Source organism: Eschrichtius robustus, chromosome 4, assembly GCF_028021215.1.
Source record: "Eschrichtius robustus isolate mEscRob2 chromosome 4, mEscRob2.pri, whole genome shotgun sequence".
Lineage (NCBI taxonomy): Eukaryota > Metazoa > Chordata > Mammalia > Artiodactyla > Eschrichtiidae > Eschrichtius > Eschrichtius robustus.
Window position 1 is genome coordinate 114,049,155 of NC_090827.1, and position 24,618 is coordinate 114,073,772.

At 40.2% G+C, this 24,618-nt stretch overlaps 1 protein-coding gene across 1 annotated transcript in view; it reads left to right on the forward strand.

The window, feature by feature from the left end:
* Positions 1-24,618, forward strand: part of CLNK (cytokine dependent hematopoietic cell linker) — a 114,745-nt gene that overhangs the window by 50,917 nt on the left and 39,210 nt on the right. Inside the window, exons 8-11 of the mRNA XM_068541998.1 lie at positions 731-776; positions 15,742-15,767; positions 15,982-16,001; positions 17,398-17,508. Coding sequence (XP_068398099.1) covers positions 731-776; positions 15,742-15,767; positions 15,982-16,001; positions 17,398-17,508 — 203 coding nt within the window. The remainder of the gene's footprint in view (positions 1-730; positions 777-15,741; positions 15,768-15,981; positions 16,002-17,397; positions 17,509-24,618) is intronic.

Here is a 24,618-nt window from a genome sequence, read left to right on the forward strand (position 1 = left end):
CCTAATGATTGTACAGCCAGCCCTTAATAGTTCAGCAACACCTTTAATACTATCAATAATGACAGCTAACAATTATTCAGCTTCATTTGTGTCATTCCCTGTTCTAGGCACATTGCCTGTCTCATGTAGTCCTGCCACCCTTGTGAGGTATCAGTTCTTTTGTTACCTCCATTTCACAGATGAGGAAACTGAGGCTTAGAAGGTTGAATGACTGGCCATGGTCTTATAGACAGCACATGACGGAGGTGAAACCCCAACACGGGCATCCACATGAGGCCACACTCTGATCTGCCTGCTCCATCGCTTTCATGGACTTGATCATGTATGTTGATCTTCACAATAATTCAATGACATGAATTGACTAAATATTTTCCCTATTAAAAAGATGAAAAATCTAAGGCTCATAATATGGTAAATGCTTTTCCAAAGTTTCACAGCAATAAGATTGGATTGGATCTCAATTGGATCTCAAACCAAGTATTTTTATGCCAAATTACCACCTGAGGCCACTACCTTCATTGCTGGCACAGTGGTACATGTATTTACACGTATTTACACATATTGACTGATCGCCTCCCATACTCATAGGGTGATCTATAAGAATGATGAGTCCAGGGACTTATGCCTTTATCCTTGGGAATCATCAGATTACAGTTATATACTGAGTGGCAGGTCATGAGATGGTATAGTCACAATTTAAGAAATAATGGTGCCACGTTGTCTTCTACAGGTGGAACAACCCATTTTCAGGGATATCAGAAGCCAACATGTTAAAGGTAAAGTCAAATCACAAAGTTTGAAATATAAGTATATTTGTATCTTTCTTTGCTTCCAAGATCCTCTTACATTTTTGTCTGTGGTCACAGATTTCTTCAACAAGGTTATCTATTGAATTAACCTTCATGAAATAACTAATTTTGGAAAGAGTCTCTCACATCTTCTGCCTTTTTATCACCTTACCTTATTTATGAAGAAATTGATCGTGAAAAGTCATATTCCATGTTGTGCAATTTGGGAAAGAAATTGTTTTGAAACATATGGGTTGCATCAGATACATAACTAAGTTATTTCTCTAAGCATACCCCTCTGTAAAATTGCAAGATAGAAATCTAATTTTAAAATGCTGATTAATTAACATGAAAATAGATTTTAAAGCTTCAGGCAAAGCAACTCAATTTGGAGATAAAGATACAGGTAAGAACCTGAAAGGAAATAATCAATTTCAGTAGTGCTAGAAGCACAAATGGAGGACAGCCAAAGAAATTTAATTGGCTCCTATACGTTATAGCTTCTCTCATCATTTCCCCCAATGTCCCCATATTCTCTTACAATGTTCGGTTAGAAAAGATGACAATCCCATGATTTACATTTCCCAGTAACTGAAGCATCGAATTCAACTTTTATGTGTCTGATGCTATATTCTATAACATATTATTAACATCACATTTTCTTTAATGGGAAAGTGTAATAGTTAGGGTCCTAAGAGGAAACAGATGGCACACACCCAAATTAGGTTAATTTAAGGAGGTTTATTTACAAAGGAACTATTGACTAAGGTGTGTGAGGTGTAGGAGAAGAATGAGGGGTGATGCAGAAACTGGGGCCAACAGCAGTGGTGCTGTCACCACCCTTAAGCCCAAAAGGATGAGGGGACAGCTACAGAAAACCAGAAGGAGCTCACCACCTTGAGAGGAGCAGTGACCATTGGCTGAGGAACACCACAAGCCCATGTGGACCTCCCAGGGTGGGAGTCAAGGGAATACAGGCCCCAGCCTCCCTCTCCAACCTTCCTCTGATCTCCTGTTCGGACTTCCCAATGGCTGAACCCAACCTGAAACCACGGGGCAAGGTAGCCTGCATGGGCTGGTTGGTCTCCCAGGATGGAGAGTGCGGTGGAGCAGGGTAGACAAGGTGAACAGTGGACCTGGAGGTGCAAAGGGAAGATATGGTGGAAGCAAAGGGAAGGGAAGCAAAGGGAAGCAAGGTGGAAGGAGCAATGAGAGGAGCCAAAGCCCAGGCTCTACTACTCCCTGGCTGTGTTACCTTAAGTAAGGCACCTAACCTTTCTGAGTCTTACTTTCCTCCTCTTGAAATGTGAAGTGGGCAGGGCATTTATGACTCATCAATTCAATTGAATTAGCAGAGGCAGGAAACAAGAGCTGTTCCCTACTCCATCTCTCCTCTCCATCCTGCACAGCCTGACAGATCCCTGTCTATCGTCCCTCTAGGCCACTCCTAAACCCCTCAAAATAGGAGGGATTTCCTATCAGTGCCTCTTTAGTCCTTAAACATGGAAATGCCTTCGATGCACACAGCACTTGATTCAGAGCTTTTCTCCATTAACTGATGTATTTTAGTCCTTAGAAGACCACATGAATTATGCAGAGGAAGTTTTTTCATGCCTCTTGACAGAGAAAAGGACCAGAGCACAGAGGCATCCCAGAGCAGATCATAATCATTTGATATATAAATGTCCTAAGTCCTAATAGAAGCTTTATAGGCAATTTATTGAGAAATGAGTCCTGGGGAGAAAGCAGACAAGAAATGGATTTCACAATTCCCCTCTTTTTTTAATAGTTCACTATAGACATGCACCTTCGTTTCTTTGATTGCAGAATCTTCTTTGACCACTATTCTACATATATTAATATGTCCGTGTGACTATCAGGATGGTTCTAGTTCCAATTCCAACATATGCAGGGGGGCAGTTTCCACCCACACACCATCAAGCAATTCTCTGGATACCAGCTGGGTATCCTACAATTCAACCCAATTCTCACACTATCCACCCAGAGACAGCACCAAATTCTGCAAGTTAAGGGCTCAGTCCTACAAGATCGTACCTCACCACCATTTCAGATGCCAGTCACAAGCCCAGATTGTCACCTGTGTTTCTATAGATTGGAGGTTCCGACCACTCCCTCCTTAGGTTCGATTAATTTGTTAGCGTGGCTCACGGAACTCAGAGAAACATTTTACTTATTAAGTTACCAGTTTATTGTAAAAGGATATAACTCGGGAACAGCCAGATGGAAGAGACATATAAGGAGAGGTATGGGGAAAGGGCAGGGATCTTCCATGCTTCCTGAATCTCTCAAACTCCAAATTTTGGGGGTTTTATAGAGGCTTCATTACATAGGCATGGTTGATTAAATCATTAGCCATTGTGGATTGAACTCAATCTCAAGCCACTCTCCTCTCCCTGGGGTTGGGGGGGGAGGGTGGGTAGACGTAGGGGACTGTAAGTTCTAACCCTTTGATCCCGTGGTCATCGGCTAGGCACCACTGACAGCCACTCCCCATCATTAGATGGAGTCCAAAAGTCACCTCCTTAACATAACAAAAGACACCTTGATAGCTCTCATCACTATGAAATTCCAAGGGATTTAGGAGCTGTGTGCCAGACACAGGGACGAAGACCAAATGTATATTTCTTATTATAGATCCCAACATCACAACTATTCATCCATATATTCATCTACACTTTTCCTCAGCTTACAAATATTTGGAGTAGTCAACAAAAACTTGCATGGTAAAATGGAAGAAAATTTTTTTAAATCGTAGGAAGTATCTAGATAGACTGTAAGACTAAGGTAAAGATAAAATTCAGGGTGCTCGGGCACACATCACTACATTCTATTACAACTGCTAGTTTTTCTCTGAGCTTCCCGGTAACCTAAGCAAAAAGGCAATCATGCTTTTTTTTATGTGAAATTAATTACCCAAAATAAAAAAAGAGCAAAGAAATTCCTCCGGAAGTACCTGAAAGACACATCTTTCAGAGCTAAGTTAGTGCTGTCAATTTTATAAGGGTTGTTGGCTGATATCCAAGTACCATGGCTATAAAATATGACTTTTTTAAAAGTAGACCCCAGTGTAAACTGAAATCATAACTGCAGAGATGACCTCAGTGAAAGCAAGACTCACAGGAGTTGAGCTTGTAGGTTGCATGGAAAACTTCTTCAATAAGAGTTATTTCTTTATGTCTTCTTTTCCTGCACTTCCATAATTGATGGTTTTGTATTACCACCCAGAGCTCTAAGGTACTGTACAGAGAAAGGAGCTGAAAAGGGGAAAAGTAATATGAATACCCCCATTTTTTTGGATCAGGCATCTTGCTGGAAAATGTTTGAATGATTTATGTGTTTACTATAAAATTCTGTATTTTTGATGCAAACACATTCTCAGATAATTTATTCATTCTCACAAAATGTCATAGAGAAAAACATATTGCGTGGTTCAGTAATGGCAGAATTTTATGGTGATATTTTTCATCAAGTTGAGCAGTTATAGATTTATGTTAATGTACATTTCATATTATTTTTCTTGCAATCATATTCTGACATTATCTGGAAACTGTCAGATTTCAAGAACTTATCTTCCCTGAAGCTTGGCTTTTTCTTTTTTTTTTCATTCCTAAAAATGGGTAAAAGTTTATTTGGGGGCAAAGTATGTATATAGTGTAAGTTGTTTATGATGAACCATTAATTAGCATTAACCACAGATGCAGAAGCAATTGTCTCTTTTCAGGTGACGATAGCTGTAATACTCAAAACTGGTGTGGCTTAGCTTCTTAATGCTGAGAATAAATGAGCCTAAAATGAGTTTCTCTTTGCCTTCCATGTGAACCAAGCACAAACTCTAAACCAGTTTCCTTTGAGGTAAAAAGCATATCATATACAAGAATGAATTTATAATGAAATACAATAAACTATCCATGAGAAAAAGAAGGAATTATGCATAGATGGCTAAACACGTATATCCAGAAACATGAGCTTGGTTGAAAAGAAGCAAGGTAGAATTCTACATAATGCCATCAAAATACCTTTCTACTAGTTTGATTTTAGTCGAATTTAGATGTCAAAGAGTTTAGAGTTAATCTGGTTTTACCCCCTCATTTTATGCCAAGAAGCCTGGCAAGAGAAGGGGCTCACTCAAGGTCACAGAGCAAGCAGTCCTAGCCTAGACCAGAACTCAAGTTTTGTCAACTATGGCAATGTTTCCAGGGTTCTACTATATTTGCTAGTATCTAAAAATTTTTCTGCAAACTCTCCCTGTTCCCTGATTTCCCACTCATCCAAACTATGCAATTTTTAGTGCAAAAGACATGAATTGAGGGATGATACTGTCCTCTAGTGGCAGAACACGGCAACACAAAACATCACAAAAAATGATGGAATTTGCCATCCTATAGATTATATCCTCAACAAATAACAAGCTTTAGGCCCCAGGCCTAGAAATGATAAGAAATAAATTTAAGATTATTCTCCTACTATTTTAGATTTAAATTTATTTCAGACACAGCCAGTGGCTCAAAAGTGATGATAGAGGTCACACCCTTATTTGGGAGCAAAAAAAAAAAGAAAGAAAGAAAAAAGGAAAGAAAAGAAAAGTGAGAGAGGCATTGATACAATATTCAGTTCAAAGCCAATGTTATAAATGTTGTAAAATCACTCATTAATGGAACTACAGGACAGTATTTTGTCTCATCATCACACAGAGGAAAGAAAAAGCGTTTGAGTAGCAAATACACTTTTCAATAGTGAAATATAAAGTAGTCACAACTAGAAGAATTGAAAACAAGGCAGTTACAACACCGTGTGATAACTGCCAGGGGAGAAGGCCGCTTTTATTGAAAATCTCTTTGTGGCAGGGCACTGAGTCACAGAAGACCTTAGACCACGTGGAGCCCACATTCTGGTCGGGTCTATACGAAGTGTTGTCGGAACTCAAAAAACTACGTACATACTTAATTCGGCCCCTGCAGAAGAACTGTGAATCCTAGGAAGGATTCACACAGCAACAGACATTGGGCTGAGGTGTGAGACAATGACCTCAGGGAAAGTTAAACATCATGTTTGAGATGTAGCAGCAGCTAAAATATGGTTGCGTGAATGTTACATTTGGGGACAAGGAGACCTGCGTTCAAATCCCAGCATTACCGCTTTCCAAATGTGAAATCTACAAGGAACATAACCTCTCCAAGTTTGTTTCCATATCTCTAAAAGGGAGGAAATGCACCTACATTGTAATACATCTGTTTGTTTTAAAGTTAATAACCAACGCAAATCCTATAGCGTGGTTATTGACACATGATGGACACTTGACAAAGGGATACTAAACTGAACTAATGGTTTTTAGAATTCATTCCTCCCTCTTTTACCCTCTGCCCTTCTCCCTACACTGGAATGTCTTCCTGCCTCTCTGTGTAGGCTGAAACCATCTCATGCTCTATCTACTTCGGTGTGGAGCATATACAATAAATCTGTTATCAATGAATATAAAAATAAGCTTCTCAATCACAAAGACCAAAGTTTACTAAACATTGTTTTCCTTACAGCAAACACATAGCACCGTGCTGATCACATAGTGGATGCATAGTAAACACTAAAGTAGCTCTAAAATTTAGCCCATTTTAATAAAAGCGTGTTAGATAAGCATTGCAGGCTGTCATAGGACCAAGTAGAGACGAGCCTGTGATCCTCAGCCATGCGTTCCCATTAAGTGGAGGCCTGCAAGAGGCAAGTCAAGAAGCCTGGTTGCTTCTGGCTCTGGCTCTGTCTGTGCTATGAATTTGTTAGTGCAAGTTCACGTCCCCGATGAACAGTAAGGCCAAACAAACTGAAACATAGGAGTTTGGAGCAGAAAAAGTTTTCTTGCAGGGCCATGCAAAGAGACTGGTGGCTCATCCTCTAAAAAACCTCGAGCTCCTGAAGGGTTTCAGCAAACCAGCAATCCCACTACTGGGCATATACCCTGAGAAAACCACAATTCAAAAAGAGTCATGTACCAAAATGTTCATTGCAGCTCTATTTACAATAGCCAGGACATGGAAGCAACCTAAGTGTCCATCATCAGATGAATGGATAAAGAAGATGTGGCACATATATGCAATGGAATATTACTCAGCCATAAAAAGAAACGAAATGGAGGTATCTGTAGTGAGGTGGATGGACCTAGAGTCTGTCATACAGAGTGAAGTAAGTCAGAAAGAGAAAAACAAATACCGTATGCTAACACATATATATGGAATCTAAGGAAAAAAAAAAAAAAAAGGTCATGAAGAACCTAGTGGCAAGACGGGAATAAAGATACAGACCTACTAGAGAATGGACTTGAGGATATGGGGAGGGGGAGGGGTAAGATGTGACAGGGTGAGAGAGTGTCATGGACATATATACACTACCAAATGTAAAAGAGATAGCTAGTGGGAAGCAGCCACATAGCACAGGGAAATCAGCTCTGTGGTTTGTGACCACCTAGAGGGGTGGGTTAGGGAGGGTGGGAGGGAGGGAGATGCAAGAGGGAAGAGGTATGGGAACATATGTATATGTATAAGTGCCTCACTTTGTTATAAAGCAGAAACTAACACACCATTGTAAACCAATTATACTCCAATAAAGATGTTATAAAAAAAAAAAAAAAAGCCAGGCGAGGGGGGTGGGCGGTCGCAGGGTATGTGACCAGCTCGTGCACAGTTCTCTGACTGGCTGATGGTGAGGTAACAGGGCAGTGTCACAGGGGTAACATTATCAGTCCTTAGGCTCCAGGAGGCCTGGGGGCTGTGTGCCCATGGCCATCAAGTAGTTAACATCTTTCATTTGGTGCAGGGTTTTCACATCTGTAAAAAAAAAACTCAGGAAATGTGCATCAAATACTCTTATCTATGTACTTCACAGAGAAGATAAAGCAGAGGATATGGGGGAAGGCCTGTCCCAGGAAGATCCCATAGGGTCCTGCCCCATTACAAATTTAGGCAAATAATATTCCCTTACTGGCCTTTAATATCCCATCTATAGAAATATGGTAGAACACAACGGCCTCTAGCATTTTGTGAATCCATGGATATGGTTCATACATACAAATCCACCCACCCCACTGCCCATGTCATCACCTCTGAAGCCTCAGTCCTTCCCTTCACCCTGCCTGCCCACCTTTTCTGAGACACCCAGGTCAGCGGAAAAGATGTCTCCTGGGCTTGTTTAGGAAAGATGCTTCTATCCCACATCTGTGACTAACAAGGGGCAGCTGTTGACATACATGTTCCTAAGAAACTGCACATTCCAACCTTATTTGAGGAACTGTTAAAGCTGGCAGGTCCCTCCCACATCCTTGGCTTTGCCTAACTTAATCCCTCCCCACTCAACCCAAAGAATGGTTTCAGCAATTTACTGCTGGAATTAATTTCTGAAACTTTCCACAGACGTGGAGCGGTTTCTCAAACAGGCCTTGTGAAATATGTACTAGCCACTTGGATCGTAAGTTGCTTCTTTGGATGCTTCCGCAATTAATCATCAGGACGTGAAATCCTAAAGGTTCACTTTTATACGTCATAAAACTATTAGACATAATAAATACTGTGACTGACGCCAGATTTTATCCAATTTTGTTCAGAGTCTATGTCTCTAATTACAGAACATTACACTGATGGTATGTTTCCAAAAGTGTTGACTGTGATGATCATATTTCATAGATAAAGGGTATTGCCTATATTTAGCACAAATTGACTAGGAGCTAATTGAAAAACAAGTATTATTTTATTTAAGCTTGACCATCCAAGGAACTGCACTTCATTATCTGCATTTTACAGACATGGAAACAAGCCCAGAACATTTAAATAATGTGCCCAAGATTACTCAGTAAGTGATAGAGGGGGGATTAGAACCCAACACGAATGATTTCAAAGATCCCATTTGTGACCACTCCATTGCATCATTGTCCCTTCTATCAAGAAACAAATTCTTGGAACCTACATGTATTCTTTTCCAACCATTTAAATCACAGATGAGGATACCAAAGCTCAGAGAAGCCAAACAACTTGTACTAAGTCACATGGCACATTAGTAGTAGCACTAAAACCAGATCACAAGCAGTGGTAAATGTGTAATATTCAAATCTCTGAAAAAAAAGTATGAGAACAAAGTTGGAGGACTGATGCTACTCAACTTCAAGGCTTACTATAAAGCTACAGTAATCAAGACAGTGTGGTATTAATGAAGGACTAGAAAAATAGGTCAGTGGAACAGAACAGAGAACCCAGAAACAGACCCCCATAGAGTCAACTGACCTTTGATAAAGAAGCAAAGGCAATACAATGGAGCAGAAGTAGTCTTCTCCACTAAATGGTGCTAAAACAATTGGATATCCACCGACAAAAGAATAAATCTAGACACAGATCTTACACCCTTTGCAAAAATTAACTTGAAATGCATCATAGACCTAAATTAAAAATCACAACTATAAAACTCACAGAAGATAGCATAGAAAACCTAGATAACCTTGGGTATGGTGATGCTTTTTAGTTACAACACCAAAGACATGATCTATGATTGATAAGCTGAACTTGATTAAAGTTTTTAAACTTCTGCTCTGCAAAAGACAATATAAGAGAATAAAAAGACAAACCACAGACTGAGAGAAAATATTTGCAAATGACACATCTGATAAAAGACTATTCTCCAAAATATACAAAGAACTCTGAAAGCTCAACAATAAGAAAACAAACAGCCCAATGGGAAAAGAAAAATGTGTCAAAGACCTTAACAGAGACCTCACCAAAGAAGACATACAGGTGGCAAATAAGCATATGAAAACATGGTCCACATCATATGTCACCAGGGAAATGTAAATTGAAACAATAATGAGATACCCCATCCATCTATTAGAATGGCCCAGATCAAAACACTGACAACAGCAAATGCTGGTGAGGATGTGGAGCAACAGGAACTCTCATTCACTGCTGGTGGGAGTGCAAAATAGTACAGCCACTTTGGAAGACAGATTGGCAGTTTCCTACAAAACTGAACATACTCTTACCATGTGATCCAGCAATCACACTCCTTGGTATTTACCAAAGGAATTGAAATTTTATGTCCACACAAAAACCTATACACAGATGTTTATAGCAGCTTTATTCATGATCACCAAAAACTTGAAAGCAACCAAGATGTCCTTCAGTAGGTGAATGAACAAATAAACTGTGGTACAATCCAGACATTCCACTGTGGAATGTTATTCAGTGCTAAAAAGAAATGAGCTATCAAAACACAAAAATACATGGGGGAAACATAAATGCATATTACCAAGTGACAAAAGCCAATCTGAAAAGGCTACATATTATGTGATTCCAACTATATGACATTCTGGAAAAGGCGAAACTATGGTGGCAGTAAAAAGTCCAGTGATTGCCAAGAGTCTGAGTTGGGGAGAGAGATAAATACATAGAGCACAGAAGATTTTTAGTGAAAATACTCTGTATGATATTATAATGATGAGTACTTTCTACATTTGTCCAAACCCATAGAATGTACACCAAGAGTGAGCCCTTAGGTAAACTGTGGTCTTTGGGTGATTATGAGTGGGAGCAGGTGATAAACTGAAAATCTCTGTACCTTCCTTCCAATTCTGTTGTAAACTTAAAACTGCTCTAAAAAATAGTCTTTATTTTTTAAAAAAGTAATTATGCTCACCACAGACATATTAAAGAAAATATTGTATCTCAAGAAAATAGTATGTACATACATGCGTGTATAGACCTATGATAAATTTTACTGATAAAAGGATGTACATAGCACACAGTTTTAAAATAATAGTAAAATATACAACACTCTATCATAAATTTTATATAGCCAATTGATTTTCACAGAGTGCTTTCGCTGATTTTTTCCAAACTCTTGTATCTGCAGCCAAACGATGACTGCAATTGATGTAATTACATGAACGGCTTCTTAGCTGAGTCAGATGATAGTTTTTCAATATCAGAAGTATATTTCCTCAATTTTCCTCTTTTTACAATGTAATGGGACAACGTACAGACACAACAGACTTTTATATTTAATCTGCTTTGTCAACATTTTCTCCATCTCTTTAAGTCTAGACAAGCAGTAAAACAAAAAATCAAACCCTAATTTGCAGCATTTACCAATTTCCATGGTGTAAATACTTCCCCTGCAGCAGATTTCAAGCTACCAACATGATCATTGAACAGGGAGTTGGGAAGAGATACCATTTTTTAGTATTTCCATCATAGACACAATAGAGGTGAATAACTTCAACAGCATAGATAAATGTGGTAGAATAACTAGGAAGTCATGAGTTTTAAGCAGATGCTACCTTTGTTTTTGAAATAACTTAAGTGTACATTTACATAATTAATTTTTTAATAATGGCCATGTTTAACACCTGCATTGCAAAATCTTGAAAATTTAACAACCAGCTCCTGTAAGCTGGCACCAGTACCCCTCCCAGCCTCCCACCCCTACCCCGAAATGCCACATGCAGGTCTCGCGATACTTTAACTTCACAGAACCCTCTGAGGTTGAGAACTTGTTCATGACTTCACCCTAACAAGTTATGGAGGTAATAGATTCTACAGCAATGCTGTGTTCAGCTCACTACATTATCTCCCAAGAAGCAATACATTTTTCAGCAGAAGCGAAAACTGTCTTGCTGCAGACTGAAGAGCAAAATAAGGACACAGTCTCGGCAGATGGTGCTAATTACACATGCAGCCAACAGATGGCGAGCATGCCAGCCTCCTCCTAGTGAAAACTGCTTGATTGAATGTCAAGATGCGAACTATCTCGAATAACAACTGTTTGGGTCTTCTGATGGGACAGGGAATTTTTCATAGCATTTGGGGTATTTGTATACCTCCTCAGGAGGGTCGATTGCCACTTTCCCTCTAATCTTCCATTACACAATAATACTAGTTACAGTGGGGACGCATTCAAAGCTATCACGTGAACTTCATCAATTCATTTATTCCACATACGAAGTCTCATGAAGTATGAGTAACCATGTCTCACTTTTCCAGATGAGAAATCGCAACCGTTCCTCAATCCATTTGTTTATTTCATTAATATTTATTGAGGACCTGCCATGACCCTACCCATAGTAAGTAGCAGAATCAAGATTCAAACTCAAGAAACTCAGCTCCAAACGTCATCCTCTTCCAGTATGTCAAATACCTGAGTTGTTATTACTTTCTTGAACAAGACCCACCGCTGCAAAAAAAATATGGTTGCATTTTAACTGAATTATTATCAAAGCTGTACGACAGTATGACAAGTTATTTCAGCTGTTTGATCTAGTTTTCTCCCTCGTGGAGTCCCTGAAGTTCGTTTCTACCTCTTAGTCTATAACATTTCAGTTATCTAAGCAATAAATAAGGGAAGCTCATGGCATAAATTACTGCTGTTAGATATATTTGACATAGCTGAAGCCCTCAGGATTTTTGATATTACATATAATATCAGAAACACATTTAAAAAATTTTTTAAAACATCTTTATTGAGATACAGTTCACATACTATAAAATTCACTAATTTAAAATGTACAATTCAATGACTTTAGTATATTCATAGAATTCTTCAACTATCACCACAATCTAAGTTTAGAAAATTTTATCACCGAAAAAGAAAGCCTATCTCCATTAGAAGTTGCTCCTCAACCCTTCCCCTTCCCCAAGAAACCACTAATATACTTCCCATCTCTATGGATTTGCCCATTCTAGATTTTTCAAATATAAATGAAATCATACAACATGTAGTCTTTTGACTTCCTTCATCGAGCGTAATGTTTTAGAAGTTCATCTATGTTGTAACATGTATCAGTACTTTATTCCTTTTTACTGACAAATAACGTTCCATAGTATAGACATACTTGTTTATTCTTTCATCATGTTGTTTATTCTTTCATCAGTTGATGGACATTTGGGTGGTTTTTACCTTTTGACTTTTATGAATACTGCTGTTATGAAAATTCATGTACAAGTTTTTGTATGGATGTATGTTTGCATTTCTCTTTGAGTATATACCAAGGAGTGGAATTATTATACCATGCTGTAGTCCTGCATACACACATTTTTTTTTAACTAATTTTTTTTTTTTTTTTTTTTTTTTTTTTTTGGCTATGTTGGGTCTTCATTGCTGCATGCAGGCTTTCTCTAGTTGCTGCAAGCGGGAGCTACTCTTCGTTGCAGTGTGCAGGCTTCTTATTGCAGTGGCTTTTCTTGTTGCAGCATGAGGGCTCTAGGGCGCGTGGGCTCAGTAGTTGTGGCTCACAGGCTCTAGAGCACAGGCTCAATAGTTGTGGCGCACGGGCTTAGTTGCTCCACGGCATGTGAGATCTTCCTAGACCAGGGATCAAACCAGTGTCCCCTGCATTGGCAGGTGGATTCTTAACCACTGCACCACGAGGGAAGTCCCTACACACATTTTTTAAATGAGGGGGATACTAACTGAGGCCAGGGAAAACCTTACGTTATAACGAAGGCACACGCCTCACGGACGGTGTAGGGAAAAGATGCACCACCGTTAAGGCAAAGTTCTCACCACAGCCTACAAGACCCTGTGTGATCTGGGCACCCCTCCACCTCCACCACCACCGCTGGGACAGTAGTGCCCCTTTGTGCTTGTCCCACCTCTGAGCCTTTGCACTTGCTGCTCCCTCTGTCAGTGACACTCTTGCCCAGGTATTCATATGGTGTGTTCCCTCACTTTCTTCGAGCCACTGTTCTCATCACCTATCCACAAAGGCCTTCTGGGGTCTGTCTGAAAAATAGTAGCCCCATCCCCCATCTCTCACTCACCCTACTTCATTTTTCTTTGTAGCACCTGTCATCACCTGACATCATATACTTTTGTTTATTTCTTTTCTACCTCCTACCACTGGAATGTAAGTTTACATGAGAATAGCAACTTTTTTTGACATTATATTCCCCAAAACCTACATCAATAAATGTATTAAAAATGAATCCATGCCTGACATACACTATGGGCTCAATAATAAGTAAATGAATAAAAGCAAGATAGATGTCCTTTTCTAAACTCACAGTCACTGAAGCAAATGGGATGCATATCTCTGAAGCAATAAATGGAATTTTCCTATTGAATTTCAGATGCTCAGTCTTTTTATTGAATTTTTTTTCCAGTGAATTGAATTGATCCCCAATAGATATAGTGGTAGCTATGAAAAAAGATGTCTTAGACAGCCGACATCTAGCTTCACAGGGAAAGTCATCAGCATAAGCCATAAGGTAGTTCCTCAGGGAGCTCTACTGCTGAAGCCAATGCACAATAAAATGACGGCAAGTTAGTTTTATGTTTTCTAATTTCATGCCTTACAGAAGCATCCTGTGGCCTAAGTTTTTTAGTAATATCATTGGAATAGCCAAAGATCTAACATTAACTAGGTGGCCACAGTTGTTGAAATACATCCTGGGTCATATTTTGTGTTTTTACAATGCCTGGAACATCTACGATTCATGTCTTCCATCAGTGTTTGAATTCATGCAGAGAAGTCTATCCTATCTGTTTAAAAGTGTTTTCCAAAAACAAAATAGGGAGAATGGTAATTTTGTTCAATGAAGTAGTTATTTTTAGACCTGGAAGAACCCTTAAAATCATCCAGACCAGTATGTGTTGTGTTGTGCTGTTTTTGGCCAGCTGGACCTTTCCCCAAAAGAAATCTTAAGAGGAGATCCAGTGGGAAGTGAGTGGAGGTGGAGCCCCGCCAGTGACATGGGGTGATGGACCAGAAACCAGCCGCCCCATCCTGCAGTCCTGCAGTTTCCTTGGGAGTCCCCAGGGGGACCACAATGGACTCTTCATAGCAAAGTTAAAAAACACAGATTTAATCCAACCTTGTTGTCTCACAAATAAGGAAAGGAGGCTCAGCCAGTGCTCAGTTGGGTTTTAAGTCTCCTACAGTAAGATACAGACATTGTCTCACTGACTCCTCCCACCCCCTATAAAGCAGCATTTATTAGGTCACATCCATTTTTACAGATAAGTGAGCATTGCTTCCTCAAAGAGCTTTTTCTGACACCCCAGACTAACTTAAGTCTCCTGTGTGTCCATTCAATACCATGCCCTTCTCTTCTTGAAATTATCATCACGATTTTAATAGTGTTTTCAGTGCATGTCTACCATCTTAGTTATAAGCCCCATGGCAGCAGGGACAGTGCCTCTCACCTTCCCAATTATGTCCCCAGAACCTGGAACTTGGCCTGTAAACAGAACAGCTGTAAACACCTTGAGGGGAAGGATCGTGTTGTATTTGTCTTTTTTATCCCTAGTGCCTGGTCCTCTGCACAGTTCAGAGTAGCAGCTCAATAATTGTCTTTGAGTCGAATTGAATTGTGGAAATAAAACTACCTAGAAGTTGGGAAAATCCTTTCCGGGCCTCATTCAGGCTGTTCTAGGGTTGAGTGGTCTTGGGCAATTGTCCTACCTAGTGTGTCCTTAATTTTGTCATTCGTAAAATAAAACAGTTGCTTTCAGGGGTCTTAGAAAACCCTTCCATCTGGAAAATTTCCTGATGCTATTTTCCTCTGCTTGGAAATGTCCGATGAAGGTGTGAGGCAGGGACGTGAATTAATAAGATGACTGTATATATAAAAGAATGTTAATCAAGAGTTAATGGTTAAGAGAGGACCTTAGGGGTCGCACCACATGCCATGAAATCTTCATTCTAACATTTACTAACTGGGGGACTGGAGGTGAGGTGCTTAACTTCCCCACACCCCAGTTTCTGCATCCAGAGCAAAGGCAAGGATTGAATGAGATCACATAACTAAAATATTTAGCACGGTGCTGGGTAGCTAATAAGATCTCAACAAATGTTCATTGGCGTTATCACCAAAATTATTCAAGGGGGAATGATTTCCATTTAAACATATGTGAAAATAGCTTGTTGACATTTTCCATAAACTCACTGATGTTCCTTCTTATGTTTTAGGAGACAAACCCACAAAGGGAAACAAGGTAAGAAAAAGCATTAAAATGCATTTGTTACCCACCCTTTGTTTTAGAAGCATAGGAATATGGACAATGGGAAAGCTTATGTGGCACTTGAAATATATATCGTAGAAGTTTGGTTGGGATTTGTCATTTCTACTTGTGAACCAAAAAATCACTAACCATTTAGCTCTGCTCAAAGAACCAGACCTTTAATTTCTGATTCTCTTTCCTTTTGCAGACTCCTTTACCACCTCCTCGGTAAGACACTGAAAATAGAATTTTGTTTTGCTATATACTTAAATGATTAGTTCTATAATTTGAGAAAGAGAAACACAAACATCTGACACTGAAAACTAATGAGTTGGTCAATGAACAAGATTAAATAAGCCCCATTCATCCATTTAATCATTCATTCATTCACAGTCATCTATTCAATATACCTCCACTTATCGATCTTTAATGAATGCCTTGCTTCCCTGCTTCCTGTTTCTTTCCCTTTGTCTAGTACAGAAATCTCTCCTTCCTTTTAGTACAGAAATCTGTCAGAGAGTCCTGGCACTGGGAAATGCCTTCAAGGGACCTACAGTATATAAGTATATAATCATATAACTGTATATATATTTATATATATAATACATATACAAATGCAAATATTATTATACTTATATATATGGAGGCAAAAGCAACAGACTTGGGCTTCCTTGGTGGCGCAGTGGTTGAGAATCTGCCTACCAATGCGGGGGACACGGGTTTGAGCCCTGGTCTGGGAAGATCCCACATGCCGCGGAGCAACTGGGCCCGTGAGCCACAATTACTGAGCCTGCGCGTCTGGAGCCTGTGCTCCGCAACAAGAGAGGCCGCGATAGTGAGAGGCCTGCGTACCGCGATGCAGAGTGGTCCCCACTTGCCGCAACTAGAGAAAGCCCTCGCACAGAAACGAAGACCCAACACAGACATAAATAAATAAAATTAAAAAATAAAATTAAAAAAAAAGCAACAGACTTGATTTCTTAGGCTCTGAGTCAGTCACTCTGTTGTTCTGCTTGGGCCTGTGAGGACCTCCATCACAGCACTTATTTCCCTGGCTGGTCATCTTCTCACCACTTCTCTCTCTGCCCTCCCAGAGGGAAGCATCTTGAGCCAAGGACTGTGTCTTTTTCCTTTCTGCATCTCCAGCATCTACCAACAGTGCCCGATACACTTTGTGAATGAGTGAGGGCATGGGTGAATAAATGGGTGTGAGTGAGGCATCCACTGACTTTGGAACATTGTCCTATTTCTTTGGGGAGATTCAAAAGCTCACATCTTCTAGTCTGGGGCAAAGGAAAAGCTGTAATCATATTTTTACTCCAGGTCTCCCAAAACTTCAACAGATGGCAGATTGATAAAGCTATGACACTCTATAGAAAATTACATAACACTCTAAAAGATAGAACCAGACCAAAGGGCAAGTTGCAGGGAGAGAGATTTAGGCTGGTGAGAAGAATGAGTATTCTGACATTCGAAGCTCCCTGTAGAGAGCCGCCACGCCCCCAAAACTGATGTTTCCAGCCCAAAGCTGGGGGCACAGCGGGCAGGGCTGTGTGAATTCCAGGTCTCAGGAGCCATCTGTGCAGCAAACCTTCTCAGGTCCCCACTGTGACTCTTCACACAGGCCGCCCATCACTCTTCCAAAGAAGTACCAGCCCCTGCCCCCTGAGCCGGCGAACAGCAGGCCACTCTTCCCGCAGAGGTACACCTTTCCCGAAGTCCAGGGAGGGTCCAGGTGAGAGGCTTGCTGTTGCTGGTGGTGAGATGACCAGGGGACGGGTGGGCAGGGGGAAGGCGGCAGCAATAACCAATCCAGTCACCCCTCTAAATGGGCTCCCCAACGTGGTGGGAAGAGCCACCCCATACCTTGAGGGAAAGCATCTCAGAAACCTGCAGTTTGACTCCTTCATGAAAAATACACCTTCTTTGTAATAAAATCAGTTACTGGAAGAACGGCTCACTTACGATGTGAATTAGTTATTAAAGAAAATGTTATCATTGCCGGAACTGAAAGGGGGTTCAGACTCTTTGAGGGCCAATATCGGCCCCCAGCTTCCCATCTCCCAGGCTGGAGAAGTATAACCGCGCACGTGACAATCTATTTGTCAAAAACATGATTGCCTTTTTGACAAATAAGTATGAAAAATCCAACCCTCTGGTATTAAGTGCTGATGCCAGAGCCCCGCTCCCAACTGTATGGGGCATTGGGCAGCCGAGCAGCCAGCTCTGATCACAAAATGTCACAAACATGAAAGGACCTCTTTTTTTTCTTCCCCGAGAGAGTTTAGATTTCCAAAATTACCTTATTTTAGAAGTCAGAACAGAGACTGGCATTTCCCTCGTGTTGCTGCACAGAGTGAGTGATGCTTTCTGACTGCAAGCTTGGATCAGCCGGTGAGGTGCAGGGCACTATTTCGTCAGTGAGCATTGCTCGTGCATACAGAAATTCCAAATATCAGGCACATCGTGCACTTCTGTGGAAAACCCTTTCATCGCTGGTTCTGACGGCGGAACGTAAAAGAGCCGAAAATGCCATTTCCCCCTTAGTTTTCTGGCAAATGCCTCTTCCCTTTCTGTCCTTTACAAGCCCACACAAACATACATCTTCCATGCAGAAACCACTCCTGATCTTCCTCGTGCAATTTCCTCTCTCCTCTGTCCCCATCTCGTCTCAAAATGTAGATTCTCCTTCTTATAAACTGGCAGAGGAAGGGCAGTGGTTCTTAACTGGGGGGGGGGGGGAAATGTCTTTGCTCCCAGGGGAGTTCGTAGTGTCTGGAGACATTTTGTTGTGACAGCTTGGGTGCTGGGGATGCATCTAGTGGGTAGAGGCCAGGAATGCTGCCAAACATCCTGCAGTGTGCGGAACTCCCCCAGAACAGAGAGTAATGAGACCCAAAAGGTCAGTGGGGTAGAGGTTGAGAAACTCTGCCTCAGGGCAAATGACTCGCTTCTCTAAGCCCAAGGCTTTTCTCAGCAGTAGAGTGAGGTTAAGAATAATGCCTACTGCCTACCTCCTGGGCTAATGTGAGAATTAAATAAGATGATTTCTATCAAGTGCTTATCAGTACCTGCCTAGCACATATTTATTACCAACATGTGTTACAGTTACTACCTTGAGCCATTTTCTATTGGTGCCTTTGCCACCACATATAATATATTTGGAAAGAAGTCTGTCCCTTTGACCCCAAAAGGAGGGGCTAACTCATTGCAGTATGCATATGTCCTAGAACCGTGGCAGGGCAGCTTCCAGAGGGTCTGAGCCAGACCAAGAGTCACCAGATTTGCTCTCTTTTGATTTCTGTTTTCAAAGAATGAGAGTCTTGGAAACAACAACAGTAATAGAACGTCATCAGAATTGGAAATGCGAAATGCATTGTCCCTAAAACTCCTGACCAAGTCGTCTAATATGACAAGAACTGGCCCAAACTCAGAGAAGGAGATAGAAAATAGGATGAATAAATATCAAAGATGATGAGGTGGTTTAGTGTGGAGAAGAGAGGATTTTTATTTTCTTTCTGTTTCTTTACATTGGAAAGAATAGGATGTGGGAACCCAGCAGGACGGGGTTTGGATCCCTGTTGAGCCACTTCTGCCTGTAAAACTTCAGGAAGCTCTTAAACAGTTCTGAGTCCTGCTTTCCTTATTGGTAAAAAGAAAATAACCATCCCCATGGGATAGAATTGTGGTGAGGAGGTATGTGATTTTTCTAAGGTACCAGGATAATATCCGTCACGGCATAGGAAAGAAGAAAGAGAAACACTTAAACAGCATCTCCCATCTGTACCCGACAGAATTAGGCACCCATAACCCTATTTTGTCTTGAAATAGAAGCTATAGATTCTAGGGCAATGTTTCTCGTCCTGGCTTTACATTAAAATAATTAGGTAAACTTTTTAAAAAGTACTGTTCTCCAGGATCTGTTTTAATTCAGAGCATTACTATAGGGCATTACTATTTTTCAAAGCTCCCCAGATGAATCTGATCTACAGCCAGGGCTAGGAACTCGGAGGGACCCAGATTCTAGGGATATTTCTGCCACTCAAGCTTCGAAGGTGCTCAGGTCTTACCTGTCTGTGTCCAAGCTTCTAATGTCTAAAATAATACTCTCCTGATCTCCAGATGGGCCCCTCTGCTCTCTGGATCACACCAGCCTATTATCAGCCACGTCAGTGGTGTTGGAATCTTTAGACTTTCATGTTTTGTAACTTTGTGGTGTCTCTAGTTGTAGTTTACAGTGTTTAATCATTCTTAGATGTGATGAGAGCTGTGCTGGGTCTCTTCACCAGAGGATAGTTACATTTCATCTCATTGAATCCTTTCTGCAGCCCAATAAAGTATGATTTTCTAAGGCTTGGAAAGGCCAAAGTGCCCAGCCCAGTAGAGGCATATAATAAGAACCTGGTAAAAATCACTTCCCTACCCACTGGGCACAAAATATCATTAAGATTCAGAGAAGTTAGGTGACTTGGTCAAAGTTATAGGGTTGGTATATGACTGTTGAGAGGGCAAAAAGATGCAAAGGCCAGTGCAAGACACTGGGAATGCCACGAGGACTAAGAGAGCTTTGCTTTATTCTGTTTTATTTTATTTTTTAATTTTTATTGGCATATAATTGATTTGCAATGTTGTGTTGGTTTCTGCTGTACAGCAAAGTGAATCAGTTATACATATACCTATATCCACTCTTTTTTTAGATTCTTTTCCCATATAGATCATTACAGAGTATTGAGTAGAGTTCCCTGTGCTATACAATAGGTCCTTATTAGTTATATATTTTATACACAGTAATGTATATATGTCAATCCTAAGCTCCTAATTTATCCCTCTTCCCCCTTTTCCCCCTGGTAACCATAAGATTGTTTTCTACATCTGTGACTCTATTTTTGTTTTGTAAATAAGTTTATTTGTACCATGTTTTTTAGATTCCACATATAAGCAATATCATATGAAATTTGTCTTTCTCTGTCTGACTTACTTCACTCAGTATGACCATCTCTAGACCCATCCATGTTTCTTCCAATGGCATTAATTCGTTCTTTTTAATGGCTGAGTGATATTCCATTGTATATATGTACCACATCGTCTCTATCCATTCCTCTGTCAGTGGACATTTAGGTTGCTTCCATGTCCTGGCTATTGTAAATAGTGCTGCAATGAACATTGGGGTGCATGTATCTTTTCAAATTATGATTTTCTCTGGGAATATGCCCAGGAGTGGGATTGCTGGGTCATATGGTAGTTCTATTTTTAGTGTTTATAAGGAACCTCCTTACTGTTCTACATAGTAGCTGTACCAATTTACATTCCCACCAACAGTGTAGAAGGGTTCCCTTTTCTCCACACCCTCTACAGCATTTATTGTTTGTACATATTTTCATGATGCCATTCTGACTGGTGTGAGGTGATACCTCATTGTAGTTTTGATTTGCATTTCTCTACTAATTAGAGATATTGAGCATCTTTGCATGTGCCTTTTGGCCATGTGTATGTCTTCTTTGGAGAAACGTCTGTTTAGATCTTCCACCCATTTTTTTGATTGGGTTGTTTGTTTTTTCTGTTATTGAGCTGCATGAGTTGTTTGTATATGTTGGAGATTAATCCACCTGCTAGAGTAATGAAAATAGAAACAAAAATTTTAAAAATGGGATCTAATTAAACTTAAAAGCTTTTGCACAACAAAGGAAACCATAAACAAAACAAAAAGACAACCCACAGAATGGGAGAAAATATTTGCAAACGAAGAAACCGAGAGCTTTGCTTTAAGCTCAATTCATTTTTAGTTGGGTCCATCTAGGTAGTCAGATGGCCATTACTGATGACCACACGTGAATGACCATGTGAGGCTGCTGTAAGGTTCACTTTCCATGAAAACAGAAGGAAGATTGGAGATCTGAGCTTCTTTGGCCAACGCAGGAAGAATAGTGCCCGCTGCCTTCCTAACAGCTGCTGCCTAGGCCCCTGCGATGAATTGCCCTCCCTGGGAGGCTGTGATTTACGTCCAGGGATCAACTGCATCAGTGAAGACAGCTGCAGCCTTACAATTGGCCGTGCTCACCGTGGGTGACAGTGGTGGTCCCCACTATTGTGTTTCAGCCCCCATTGGTCTCTGCCAGCTCTGCCCTTCTCTATTTTATAGCTAAGTCTTGGCTTCACAAAACAATTGCTGAATTGAAGCACTTCAGTTAAGGAAAACGCCATTTAGAACATTCATTGACAACTTGAAACTAGGAGAGAACATTGACGTTTGGGGAATGTTGGTTAGACATTCTCAACCACTTATGGGTCATTATTATGATGTACTTTATATATTTTGCTCAGCTTTTTTTTTTTTTTCTTAAATAGATGTATTTAAAAGGGAAACATATCATCACCATAAATAACCACAACATAATTTCAGAGCAGAACTTTCAGCTTGGGGGAGGTTTTCTCTGTTAAAAGGGAAGAAAAGTAAAGTTAGAGTGATGTTTAGGATATAGTAACCGCCACATGGAAACTCTCTCCTTGACATAATTAGAAAGAAGAAAAAAAAAAGTTTCCAACTATGTATCCATTGTAATTTGAATACCATGGTCCATGCACCAAATAAAACTCACCCTGAGAAATCATGAGAGCAATCATCATTTGCTGTAGGTCTAGCTACACATGGCCCACTTTAGAGTCCTCAGCGCTGTGCAAAAAGCAATGCTGCAATCCTTAATTTTCGGATGAGGACACAGAACTGCAGACTGGTCATCGAGCCATGAAATTTCCTTTAAACTTCAGCAAATTCAGTGGCCCGAGGTGCGGGGTTCAGCCAAAATTTAAATAAAGTGTGTGATATTTTACCAACAAAACACTCATTTGCCTAACTATGGTTTTACCTTTTCAATTAGTAATGCTGACACTGCATCAGTTCAAGCAACTTTAGTGGCAAAAATGCATATTTTGATGATTTGGGTGGTGGAAAAAATCCTTATACATATCAAGAAACCATAAAAAGAGAGAAAGTATGGATTACAAAGAAGATATACAAATTCACATTCATGAATGGAAACTGTTGATTTTAAAGTGTAAACTTTATTATCATCATAGTTTTGCAAGATGCTGCCTTTGTGGGAAACTGGGTTAAGGGCACATGGGATGTCTCTGTATTATTTCCTACCACTGCATGAGACCTACAATTATGTCAGAATAAAAAGTTTAAGTTAAAAGAGGGTGTGACTGTTAAAAGTGTTCTGTAGACGTAAGGTGTTATTTTTTCCAAATAGCTTTCACATACATTATTTCATGAGAACCTTAATCAATCCTCTTCATTTCTGTCTGCATTTACCCATTTTACAGGTGGGAAAATGAAGCTTCAGAGAGGAAATTTCACTTATTGAGTGAGATGGCACTCAGAGATGACAGAGCCAGGACTCAAATCCAATTCATTTGAAACTAAGCCAAAAACTAAGAGAGGCTCAGGAAGGGCTATTTTTAGAGTGAAAGGCATTATCCTCAAATGCACACTGAGCGCCTACTTTGCGCAAGAAAGGATGTGGAAAACTTATTCTATGTAATCAATGACCATGTTTTATTTACTGGCCATCTCCAGCAGCCGATCATGGGGAGACTTATGAGTGGAAAGGAGCTCTCAGAGAAGAAGGGTGGGGCTGGGGAAGGAGGCCAGAGTCCACCCTGCTCCGCCATTCTGTCACTTTGTGCAGGTCTCCCTGTCTTCATAAATTTTATTGAAGAGACCCCCCTAAAGCCCAAGGCCTCCGTTTTACATGTGAGGGGAGCAACCAGCTCGTGGGGGTCTTGTCACCACAGGCATTTCAACGCTCAAGGACGGTTGTTGTGCACAGAATGGACTTCTTAAAATTACTTGGGTTCTCACTTAAAAATCCAACTTCTTAAAGTTACGAATTCCAAAGGCTAACTTTCCTGAAGCCTCAAATTTCCATCTATAAAGTATATTGCTTGATTCACAAGTGGAGTGCTTTTATCTAAACAGAGAGACAATCACTCTGCTTGTTACATTACGTAGGTTAAGACATAAGACATTTAGGAACTCAGTTAAATCTCCTTAAACATTTGAAATACCTTTATTCACTAAATGTAATTGATTTTTTAAGTACTCTAATGCTGACAGGGCAGGTTTAAACCCTAACAAGCAAAACTTTAACATTTCATTTTTATAAATCTAATAAAGTTAATATATAAATATAGCAAAATTCAAGTTCTCTTAAACAGTTCGAACGGTTTGCAAATAGAGTTGAACATAGCTTGACTCTTATTAACTTAAAATCACAAGTCTAAAATCAATCACCCCTTTTAAATTGAAGCCACATGGCCAATCTACCAGTATTCCTAAGATGCCAGAATTTCTTAAACATTAAAAACACTGAGATTAGCCTCAATTTAACCCCAAAAGAATTAATATTATGAATGTCTGTGCTACTTTATTACTTCTAATTGTTCCTCTTTATCTTCCACTTGCCCCATTAAAAGGAGGAGGCAGGGTGAAGATGTGTTATCTCAGATGGACTGATGAAACAGGTTAAAGAACGTGGGACCTCACTACACTTGCTTCTTGCTTGGAGATCTGAGACCAGGGTATAGCATCTGAGTGCTGTGTGCTGCTGGGATCATCTTACCTGTTACAGACAGACCTTTATAACTCTAGATCAACAGCCTTGAACTAGGATTGGTGTCACAGCCTTAATCTCCTGGCATCTCTTCAGTTCCAGTCTTTTCACAGACAGACCTAGGTAGACGGATGTGCACGTCACCCACCCAACTCCCTTCATAACCTCCTCATCTGGCTTTGCCCACATTCTAACAATAGTGCCCACTGGACGCCCAACATTTTCCTTTCTAT